Source organism: Chaetura pelagica, unplaced genomic scaffold, assembly GCF_000747805.2.
Source record: "Chaetura pelagica isolate M959 unplaced genomic scaffold, ChaPel_1.0 scaffold49, whole genome shotgun sequence".
Lineage (NCBI taxonomy): Eukaryota > Metazoa > Chordata > Aves > Apodiformes > Apodidae > Chaetura > Chaetura pelagica.
Window position 1 is genome coordinate 2,040,673 of NW_009970715.1, and position 12,089 is coordinate 2,052,761.

At 45.7% G+C, this 12,089-nt stretch overlaps 1 protein-coding gene across 1 annotated transcript in view; it reads left to right on the top strand.

Moving 5' to 3' along the window:
• CLIP2 (CAP-GLY domain containing linker protein 2) overlaps positions 1–12,089 on the top strand; it is a 65,168-nt gene that overhangs the window by 39,375 nt on the left and 13,704 nt on the right. Inside the window, exons 7-9 of the mRNA XM_010006069.1 lie at positions 1,921–1,981; positions 6,323–6,427; positions 8,697–9,641. Of these exons, the coding sequence (XP_010004371.1) occupies positions 1,921–1,981; positions 6,323–6,427; positions 8,697–9,641 (1,111 nt within the window). The remainder of the gene's footprint in view (positions 1–1,920; positions 1,982–6,322; positions 6,428–8,696; positions 9,642–12,089) is intronic.

Sequence of the window (12,089 nt, forward strand, 5' to 3'; positions counted from 1 at the left end):
AGGGAAAGGGTGTGCTGCTCATTCATGGGATAGGGGCAACTCTGTTTTATTGCCAAAAGGAGTTGCAGGATTTGACACATTTCATTGCCAAATGCATGCAGCACTTTCTAAGAAAAGAAGACACCATCAGCTTCCATTCCTGGCTGGGACTTCAAGTTCTGGTACTTTTGTGATGACTCTGATAAATATTTGACAGGCTGCTTGCAGGTCCAGGAGCAAAATGTTGCCCTGACAATGCAATGGTCTGCCACTGTCATTAGAAGGTGAAATAATCTTGGTTTCCTGTTGGGAAGTGAAATTATCTGAGGGTTTTCAGTCATCTTCCCTGTTGTTTGGTTCCTGACACAAAGCAGGGAGAAGCAGTGTTTATTTGCCTGAAGGAATTAAGGGCTCCACTAATACAAGTTACTCTGAGATTTCATACCATAGAATCATGGTTAAGGCTGGAAGGGACCTTAAAGATCATCAGGTTCCAACCTCCCAGCTATGAGCAGGGACACCTCCCACCAGACCAGGCTGCACAAGCCCCATCCAACCTCCCCTTCAACACCTCCAGGGATGGGGCAGCCACAGCTTCCCTGGGCAACCTGTTCCAATGCCCTTCTACCCTCATGGTGAAGTATTTCTTCCTGATGTCTGACCTCCCCTCTTGCGGTTTATAAGCCATTACTCCTTGTCCTGTCACTGCCCTTTCTGGTGACAATTCAGCCATGTCACTGTGTGAAATGGAATTACTCAGTAAAGGTGGGACTAACTTATGGCAAAGGTGTGGAGGGGTTTTGGAGGCAAAAGGGTGTGGAGCCAAGAACTTCAGATGTTCTTGGCTGAGGGCACAGTATAAAATAACAGCACTGGATAATGAACCATTCAGGCTGGGCTGTCCCACACCCCTAACCTTTCTGTACAACCTGGTGTTGCTACAGACCCTTTATTTCCCCTTTGTTAATGATGTGATGATCTTCAGGATGCTCCTTCAGAAGAAGGGAAGTCAGACTGGAGCACAGCCTTCCTGTAGTGTGATTCATCATCTTCCCACATCCCAGGGGCCCCATCCATGTATATGTGATGATGCACGCATTTTCTCTCTGCATAGGAGTGGAAGATCTGCTTGTCATTCTTGGAGTCCAATTGCTCCATATATATAATTAAACTCTTCAGTGGGAATAGAAAGATATTTCTGTGTAATAAGTAACTGAAACCAGTGTTGATTTCCATTGAATGATGCCCCTCCTGAGAATGAATTGTTCTTTCATGCAAAAACCTCCCCATTCCCTTGGTAGGCAGCTCACTTTCCCAGCTCCAGGAGGCCCTGTAACCCAAGACAGCTGAGTTCTTTCCTAAATATCAACAGATGCCTCCTCTAATGAGAGGAGGTTTAGACAAAATAGTTTGTTTATGAAGTTAGATATGTACACTCACAGCTAATTTTGTTTGTAACAAAATCAGAGTCCTTACATATGGTTACCAGGTCAGCATCCTCATGATTGCCTTTTTCTTTTTTTAAATCAGAAGATGAAGAGGACTGAGTGCAGCAGAAGATTGAATTATATTTTTTTATTATTGGATTTTCTCTTCAGACTTTGCAAAAGAGTCCTAGACATGTCTGGATTTGTGCATGTGATTTTGATGTGCCTTTATGCATGACTGGCCTGTGCAGTCCCTGGTGAAGCTTTTTCTGCCACTCTGCTCACCATTTCCTTGTTGTGGAAACAACAAGCATTGCCCACCCTCTCCTGAGAAGGCAGAGCCTCTGGGTCTCATGAAATATTTAGCATGGAACCTGTGCATTTGGCACAGGAGTTGTCCAGTCCTCAGCTGCAGGACTACAGACTCTTAAGAAAACCAGGGAAACCAGATTGTGGCTTTTGTGTCTTCAGGATCCCAGTCACTGATTGCTCTTTGTGTCTTTCCCCTCCCCAGGAAGGTGGAGGACTTGCAGTTCCGTGTGGAGGAAGAATCCATCACCAAGGGGGATCTGGAGGTAATTCCCTACCACTTTAACCAAATTGTGTTCTTAAAACCTCACCTGAGTCATTTCTGCCACCTTTTGCTCAACTCTTAACCAACACATGAGATTTATTGATGGCTTTGGGCCTGCTGTAACCACAGCTCTAAACTGTGAAGGTCTTTATCTGGTTGCCCAGTGACTAATAATGCCAGGAGCTGCCTAGAGTTAATCCCATGCAGCCAGCCTGGCTTTCAGTGTTGCCATGAGTTGCCAAGCCATGTTAAACTCTGACTGGATTTGAATGCATTTCAGCATATGATTCTCCACTGTAGAAATGATTTGACTCCTCAGTCACTGTCTCTTCAGTGTTCTGTGGTTAGCAGCTACTTGGCAGGCACTCTCTCTCTCCCAGTGGGATGCTAGTCTGTTCCAGCTGGAATGCAGTGGTATCATTTGACCTGCAGCACCAGAGTGGGGTTTGACCCTTTTGTTTGGGAAGGGTTTTTGCTCAGAGCAATGTCACAGTGAATGTTGTGCAAACTGAAGTGGTGTTGGGAGCTTGCCCTTCAGTGGGAGGCTTTGCTCTGGGGGAAAAGAGAAAATTCAATATTTCTATGAAAATAAGGCTCTGCTTTGTGTCTGTAAATGGGGGCTTAGGTTGGACATGAGGAGGAAATTCTTGAGTGTGAGGGTGATGAGACCCTGGCCCAGGTTGCCCAGAGAAGCTGTGGCTGCCCCATCCCTGGCAGTGTTGAAGGGCAGGTTGGATGGGGCTTGGAGCAACCTGGTCTGGTGGGAGGTGTCCCTGCCCATGCAGGGGGGTTGGAACTGGATGGTCTTTAAGATCCCTTCCAACTCAAACCAGTCTGTGATTCTATGGTCTTCAGCCTGAGTGCTAGGTTGGTAACAGCCAGGAATGTCAAGGAACATGCTCCTGTACTTCACTGTTGGTCATGTCAGTAACAGCCCAGGAAAATGTGTAAGCTTCAGCTCTTTAAGTCTGGCTGTGGAGTCGTGGCAATGGGCCCAGGGTTATCTGGCAGGTACTTTTAGATCTGCTTTTTGGAAAAGCCGTCATGTTTTAGCAAGTTGGTAAGTTGCTGTGACACAAGCACTCCTGTAACTGCAGGTCCCAAACTGAGGATAGATCTGGTTTTCCTTTGGGCTGGGAAGGAGTTGCTTCACAAAGGGGGTGTTGCCAGGCTTCTTGCAGGGTGCCAGGGTCCTGTGTCCACTTCCATGTTCATCTGTACAGAAGAACAAATAACTCCTCAAAAAAGACTCATGGAGCAATTGGTTTCCTGCAGTCCAGAGAACTGGGATGTTCCCCTGTGAGTCCAACACCACCATCAGCTCAGACACTGTCAGGGCTTTGCTGTGCTCAGTTTTATGTTCTGTCCTGTCTAATTTGGATGCTCAGACCGAATGATTGACCCACTGGAGTTAAGTCTCACCTTCCTGCTTTGTTGTGGAGACAGTCAGGATTTCCAGAAGCAAGTAATTCACTTAAAGAAAAAAATATCTCTTTGGAAATCAGAGGGATAAGTGGTGCTTTGTGTTGCAGTGTGTTTCCTGGGAAATGGTTGTCCTTGATATTCTCCATGTCCATCTCAATGAAGTCAGCTAGTGGCTGCTGGCACAGCCCTTCACTCCCCAGCTAGAGCTCAGTGAACCACCCAAATAGCAAAAGCAAAACCCAATGACATTGGTCTCCCCTCCTTTGGTCTTGTAGCCCTCTTAGCCAACAGCCCTCTCAAGGAGAATGTTTATCTTGCATTTCACAGCCAGCAGCAGATGTGGTGGTAAGAAAAGATGATCTTCCCTGTGGTCTCTGGATCTAGGGTTTCTGCTGAAGGCTCAGCTACATCCTGTGGTATTTCTCATAATATCATCTAGTTTTTGAACTAAGCTGGAACTCAGGTGTTGAGCATGGCAGCAGCATCCCCAGGAGCTCTTTGACCAAAGAAATCAATGTGTCTAAAGCCTGGAGATAGGGGTTCAGTTTTTGGACCTCTGATATAAAGGAGAAGCTGCTGATTTAGCCTTGAAATGTAGTTGTGAATTCAACCCTTTTTTTTTTTTGTAATCCTGGTTGGCAATGCTGAGGCTTTGATAGTGCTTTGGAAAGTGAAAAGCAATTGCAGGAAAACAAAACCTTTTAAGAAAGGCTTTTTATGGTGGAAGACTTTGTTATTATAGGAGATATTAACCTCTTCAAGGAAGTATCTCATGCTCATCTCTTGGAACCCTCCTCATGCCTTTAATACCTGTAGGAAGTCTGTTATTTATGGGTCATAATTTAAGGCTAATGGCAAGAAGTAAGTGTAAAATTCAGATCTGAACTTCCTCAAAGTGCAGTAAAACTTTGGATTTGGGTCTCAGAGTCACACTGGCCAGGCAGACTTAGTCTGCATAAAGTAGCACAGGATGTGAATCTTGTGTGAAGTTGTATTTAAGGACTGTAAAACAGTTTCTCTTTCTTCCCTGATTTTTCTCTTCTATTTTCATGTCTTCTTCCAGACCTGGAAAATAGTGGGATTAGTAGATAATGATCAAGCTTGGCTGGGAACTTGTCAACCTTGGGAGGCTTGAGGGAGTTTCTTTGGGAGATTCAGAGATGAGTTTTTTCATAGGTCAGCATCTTCAGGTAGCCAATATCTGATGGGCTGTCACCACTGAAGGTAATTCCAAAAGTCTGTATTGCTGAAGTTTCACTGGAGGATTTTGAACCAGTGTAAATGGAGGAAAATTAATAATAGCAGTGGAATAATTATTCCTGTAAATAAAATGAAGCCTGGAGTTTCATCTTGAGATGTGGTCCTTTTGAGCTTTTCAGAGACCACAGTTGGCCACTCAGTACAAAATTAAATGTCTCATTAGGGTGCATTCAGCCAACTTTTGCACTTCAGTGATAGTATTTGGGGTTTTTATAATGTTTGGGGTTTTGAAACTTCTTTTTTTTTTCTTCCTTCAGGGGTCAAATAGACTACATAAAATATGGAGTAGGCTGAATAGATCTTAACCTTCTGTGAATCCATATATCATGGCACCTTCAAGCCATATGAGAGACAATGGATTGTTACAAACTTCAATTTCCATCATTTGTAACCAAAACTTGCTTTATTGTAGAAAAGGGCAGAAAAATCCCTAAAACTGGGTCCAATAGAAAAAGAGAGAAGCAAATTATATGGAGAATGAAGGCCAGAAAATGGGGGTAAAGTAAAAACCAATGTGGTTTTGATCAGGTTGGTTTGTTTTTCAGTAGGTCCAGTTGAATTCCAAGGAAAATATTCTTTTTGTAAGCTAAAAAAATGAGAAGGCCAGAGTCTGCATGCGTTTTCCCATGTCTCCTCTTTTATTTATGGGAGATTTTACATGATCCTAAAGTGGTTGTTTTAGAGATTTGCCCCCAAGTGCAGCTGAGTGGTAATTCTGCTTCAAAAGTGAAGGACACCAAAGCACTGCCCTGAGTCAGTGCTCCTGGGCTGGGCAGGTTACACAAACTTCAGGGCTTAGTTTATTCATCTGTTTAAAAAACAAGACAGAAAATTGTGTACAAGGCTGTTAGTGTGCAACAATCCCTTGGAAATTCCTAGCAGCCCCCCTGCAGCAGCTGCTCTCCCCCCCATACACACAGAGGGGGTTCAGCGCTGTGTGGAGATGCCGTGTTAAGTCAGTTTTGTCGGCTGACTCAAAGGACATTTCATGTTCGTGTAAGGAAATACCTGGTCCTTCACACAGCCCTATTCAAACCTTAAGCACTGATTTGTGTCACAATTTGGTATCTTGAATTTCTTTGCTTTCAGTGCAGTGTGTGCTTGGGTTTAGCAACCTGCTGTGTGCAGTATGACCTGCTTTGTTGGGTTTTTTCCCCACCTAGTGCAGGGTTCAAGCTGTCTCCAGAGCAAAAAAAAAATAAAAGGATGGAAACTTCCAACTCTTTCAGTCTCCCTTGTGATGCTTCATGAGGAAAGATGTGGAGAATCAGTGCAAGGTCTTTGCATTCTCTGGTTTGGTGCAAGGGTTTTGTACTGGTGGTCTGAGAGCTTTGATTTTTAGGAAGTGTCTTGAATCTTGCTGTAGGAGAACCCTGAAGCAGCTTTCTAATGCAGAGGGCTATTTTCCCATCTGAGATCCCATGTCCTTGTGAATAACCACCATGAGTACCATGTAAAATCCCTTAGTGATCATTTTCTGTTTGGTTGGATGGTTTTTTTCCGTTTGGTTCGATCTTGATTCTCCTCCTGTTGTGAACTGCCTTTCCTTGTCTTGTACACTGAAGATGATGTTGCAGTCTTCTCTTTCTCTCTCCCTCTCTCTCTCCCTTCCCCCTTTTCCCATCTCCACTCCTCTTTTCTCCCTCTGTGTGACCAGACTCAGACGCAGTTGGAGCATGCCCGAATACGGGAGCTCGAGCAGAGCCTGCTGTTTGAGAAGGCACAGGCTGAGAAACTCCTCAGAGAATTAGAGGACACCAGGGTAACGGACCCCCACTTGCCCTGCCTGCAGAAGAGTGTGCTTGCCCCCTGCCTTGATGCTCATCATGCCTTGCTTTGGGTTTCTTTTCATTTTTTGGTTTGTGGGGATTGATTGGTTTGGGCTCAAATTTAGGCTTCCCTGATTGATTTATTTTTTTGTTGGGTTTTTTGTTTTTCCCTTGCTCCTTCTCCTGGAAATGGTAGTATGATATAATTTCTAGCTTTGCTTCATGTGTGGGGACTTGTTTCTCTGGTTGAGTTTGCTTCTCTGCCCCATGCCACCATTTGACACATGAGCTCTTCACAATTCATCTCTCAATTAACATGCCCAAATAATACCTGCACCCTGCACAATTCATTCTGCCTCGAGGCTCCTCCCAGGCTGTAGTAGAAAATAACTCTGCACTTCCCTTTGTCCTCCCTCCAGCTGTGGGAGCTGCCATCTGAACTGGAAGATGCTGGTGAGTGCAGGTGGACCAGCTCTGATCCTTGGCCATTCCTGCAGCAGGACAGGCCACCCAGATGAACATCCTAAAAGCAGCCAGAAGTGAAAAGGGCTTTTTCATGCTGGTGTGGGGAGCAACAAAATTTCCCTACAGTGAACTTGCTCCTCACCATTTTGTTAGAGCTGTGGAAAACACAAACATGAGGTTCTCCAAAAGGGCTAAAAGGTTTGAATGCCCCTGTACCCATGTAAAATAAAACCCACTCAGCCTCCTGGGCTGATGGGGAAGATGGCAACTGACATGAAATAGAATTGATGCCTTGTGTTTTGGCACTGGAAGATCCGTTTGGTTTGTGGGGATTGATTGGTTTGGGCTCAAATTTAGGCTTCCCTGATTGATTTATTTTTTTGTTGGGTTTTTTGTTTTTCCCTTGCTCCTTCTCCTGGAAATGGTAGTATGATATAATTTCTAGCTTTGCTTCATGTGTGGGGACTTGTTTCTCTGGTTGAGTTTGCTTCTCTGCCCCATGCCACCATTTGACACATGAGCTCTTCACAATTCATCTCTCAATTAACATGCCCAAATAATACCTGCACCCTGCACAATTCATTCTGCCTCGAGGCTCCTCCCAGGCTGTAGTAGAAAATAACTCTGCACTTCCCTTTGTCCTCCCTCCAGCTGTGGGAGCTGCCATCTGAAATGGAAGATGCTGGTGAGTGCAGGTGGACCAGCTCTGATCCTTGGCCATTCCTGCAGCAGGACAGGCCACCCAGATGAACATCCTAAAAGCAGCCAGAAGTGAAAAGGGCTTTTTCATGCTGGTGTGGGGAGCAACAAAATTTCACTACAGTGAACTTGCTCCTCACCATTTTGTTAGAGCTGTGGAAAACACAAACATGAGGTTCTCCAAAAGGGCTAAAAGGTTTGAATGCCCCTGTACCCATGTAAAATAAAACCCACTCAGCCTCCTGGGCTGATGGGGAAGATGGCAACTGACATGAAATAGAATTGATGCCTTGTGTTTTGGCACTGGAAGATCCACTTGGTTTCCATGTTTCTTCTGCCTTTTTCTGATACTTCATTGAGTCAAATCTCTTCTCCATCCACAGCTGCTGCACCCTTGAACTCCCTGTGGCCAGCAGGTAGCTCAGCCCTGCTGGTTTACATCCAGACTGTAAGACATGGATCCATGGATCCTCAGTGTTAACCATCGCCAGATTTATTGTCTTGCATCCTCAAGCCTTCCACCTTATTTTGACTTCGCTAATAAACTCCTAACAAGTACTCGTGTGAAAAAAAAAAAAAAAAAATCCCTTTCCCTTTTTACACCAGGGTAAACAAATTACGATGCAGGAGAGGGATCTGTAGGCTGAGGATTGCTGAGCAATAAAGGAAACATGATGTGCTTGATGCTGGTTTTGACGCTTGTGATGCTCCTGCATGTGCAGTCACATCTGGCAAGATGCCTGGTCTGGAAATCTAATGCCTGTTCAGGTTGTTATTTTTCATAAGCCACTGTTGCTCTCTAGTGAATGTCAAGGGTTGTTTCCAAGATGTGTGTTTCTCTATGGAAAAAGAGAGGTTCATATTAGAAAAAAAAACACCACCACCCAAACTGCAATTGGCACAAAGAGGGAACTGTTGGAGGTATCGGTGGTGGTTACCCTGGTGCAAAACTGTTCTCCAGCTGGAGGGTGCTGGGTGTTCTTTTCCTGCCTATTTGAGCTGTGACTAATGTACTTTGGATTCACTTCCACTGGAGCAAAGGGAAGGATGCAGGGAGGAGAGGTGGGGACTGACTTTGTCTTCTCTGTCGTGTTGCAGTTAACGACGGTAGCGGAGAAGTCCAGGATCCTGCAGCTGGAGGAGGAGCTGAGCCTGAGGCGCAGCGAGGTGGAGGAGCTTCGGCAGTGCCTGAGGAGCTCCCACCAGCCAGAGACCCCTGAGCACCACCTGGGCTTGCAGTCTGAGGCTCTTCGTCTCCGAGATCAGCTGCTGTCTGCCAACAAGGAGCACCAGAAGGAGAGCAGCCAGCTGAAGGAGAAGTATGAGAAGACGTTGAAGAAGTACCAGCAGGAGATGGAGAAGCTGAAGGCTGTCAATGAGAAGTACGCCCAGGACATTGTTGACCTAAAGCATAAAGTTCAGCAAGCCACTAATGAGAACATGGGGCTTATGGACAACTGGAAGTCCAAGTTGGACACGTTAGCTTCTGACCACCAGAAGTCTCTGGAGGACCTCAAAGCCACCTTGAACACAGGCCCCGACACCCAGCACAAGGAGATCGTGGAACTGAAGGCAGTGGTGGAAAGTATAAAGATGGAGCACCAGCTTGAGTTGGAGAACCTGAAAGCAAAGCATGACATTGAGACAGCTGTTCATATAAAGGAGAAAGAGAGTCTCAAACTGAAGCTGCAGGAGGCTGAGGATGAAGTGGAAAAAAGCAACAGCAACTGGAAAATGCAACTGGAAACCAAAAGCAATCAGCACCTTCTGGAGCTCCAAGATGTGAAGGACAAGTGTCGAGATGCTGAGCTGAGGGTGCACGAACTGGAGAAACTTCATGGTGAATATAAAGATCAGACACAAGCCATAGCTTTCTTGAAAGAGCAGATTTCTTTGGCTGAGAAGAAGATGTTGGACTATGAAACATTACAGAAAGCAGAAGCCCAGAGCAAGCAGGAGATCCACAGATTGCAGGAAAAAGTGCTTGTCTTAGAGAACAAGCTGCAGTCCCTGGAGGCCCTGCATCCTTCTCAGCATGCCAATGTATGACTTCTGGGTCATTTTGCTTGTTTATCATCACTGTTAGTAACCCTTCCTAGGAGCAGCCCTCAGCTGCTGCCTTGTGCAGTTTACTGAGGCTTCTGTGCCTCAAAGTATCTGGATGTTCTTACTTCCCACGGGTAGTGTTTTATCTCCACTGTATCTCTGTGCTGAAGATGTCTCCCCACTCTTGAAAGCCAGTACAGCAGCACAGTTAGAAGACTAACAGTCCAGAGAAGCAATGGACCACATATCATAGAATGGTTTGAGTTGGAAGGGACCTTAAAGATCATCTAGTCTGGACTTGGAGCCACATGAGTGCTGTGGCAGCAGAATAGGGCTGTTGTGGCTTGTCAGGGTGGCCTCTCACCTTGGGGGAGCAGCATTCTGAGCTCAGAAGCTCAGAACAATTTCTATATTTCTCCAATATAGCTGCTGTCCTCCAAGGAGCTGCAGCAGCCTTTTTGTGTTGTTGAGCAAGGCCCATTAGGGGTAGGTGGAGGACAGGGTGGAGGAAGAGTCCTTGCCCATGTTGAGCTAGAACCCTCAGCTGGCTCAGCACATGGGGCATAGTTTGAGAGCCCCCCAGTTAAGGCTGAGCTGGTGGGGTTGGGTGGGAGGTGTGGGCCAGCACCATGGCAGGGGCATCACAGAGTGTACAGGAGACCCAGGCAAATGGTCACCCTGAGGATTATAGTAAAAGTGCTGCTAGGAAGGGTCAGGATTGTATCAGATTGAGGAAATAAAATTGCCTAAGAGCCTTGAGCCTCCCAGGGAAGGTTAGAATAAGAGCAGAGATAAGCTGAAGAGGTAAATTTTCTGCAGCCTTGGTGTCTTTTTAAGTCCTCCTCATTTTTTTTTTGCTATTTGCCAGAGGATGCCATCCTGCCTCTGTGCATGGCACAGGGACCTGTGGCTGTCTTTGCACTAGAGTGAGGAGGGGAGAGAGCTACTCAGGGCTCTAGGCTGGACCTCTTTGTGTCTGGATTTTGCCTGAGAAATGAGTAAAATCCCAAATTACAGCTTGTCCCCGTGGGGATGCATGACATTAAAACAAGCCATGAAATGTGCATGTTTTAGGAATACTCATTTGAAATGGTTGATGGTGTAGTCCCTGTGCCAGATGAAGTGAATACAATGCCTGTTTCCTTTACCAGTGTGAACAGCCCCAATCAAATCAGTTGCACCTCAGGGCAGCAAAATCAATCCCATGGATGACTGTTGGCCAAGTCAGAGCTTCATGCCTGCAAAAAGGCACACTGACCTGGGCAGGAGAGGCAAAAGCCCAAGGAGGAATCTACAGCATTCCTGGTGTTTCAAGGGTTGCTCAACATGTTTCCTCTAGTAAAGGCAGTTGTGAACAAGAAAAGCCCTGGGAAAAGTGGGATGTTCTCACAACACATCAGATGTTATAGCCAATGTTCAAACAGGAATGAATGTAGAAGAAGCTGAAGGTTGTTCTAGAGCCCTCTAGATAATTGAGAGGGCTCTGGGGGACATTGGTGCTGGATTAGAACTAGGGAGTCTTGAAATAGTTATTTGAACTATGTGTGGATTCAAATCAGGAAAATGTGGGAAGAAATGTAGGGGTGAAAGCCTTTGAGTATCCCAGGGCAAATTCTATTTTTACATGTCTTAACTAATGTAATGTGACTGCAGCTTGAACTATCCAAATATTTTAAAGAAACAAATGTCTTGTGACCATCTTCCCTAAACCTCCAAGTAAGAACCACAATTGAGCTTCCAAAGAGCAGCTGAGTAGTTTTTCCACACCACAAGTACATCAGGCAGCAGATTCCCCTTTGGATGTGCTTCTGTTCCATGGATCCTGCAGCCCACTCAGCCTCTCAGGAACTGACCCTCAGGGCTTCTAGCAGTAGTGGCCACACTTGGTCTGGGACACCTGCTGAGGTCCCACCAATGCTGCTGGATGTGAAGAGGGCTGAATTGTGGTCTCTGCAGTGGGAAGCTTGGCCATGAGCTCTGCACCCTCTGGCTTTTCATTGCAGTACAGGCAAAGGAGGATGGGGAGAAGACAGAATCCTCTGTATGGACCAGCATTTGCTTTTTATTTTTTACTAATGTGTTAATTCTCTAATCATTATTATTTTATCCGTGTTTGATTTCTATGTTTATAACTTTGGGCACAGCTACATTCTTCAGAAATGGAGGATATTGTTGTCTGGTAGGTCTCACAGTGAATGCTAAAGAGAATTTGCAGCTGAGTTTGGTGTGGTTCACCACCAGAGATTGGGCTGAAGGAGAGACTGGTGTGTGAAAGCTGCAACCAGAGCTTGTGGGGAAAGCCTGATCTCACTTCTTTCCCTGGGAAATCCTGCTGTTGTGTGTAGGCACTCTCAGATGGTACCTTTGAGCCTTCAGTCCTATCCAGCTGTAGGAGTGGCTCCTCAAAAGCCTTTGTTTCCCTCTCAGGAAGGATGTAAAACACCA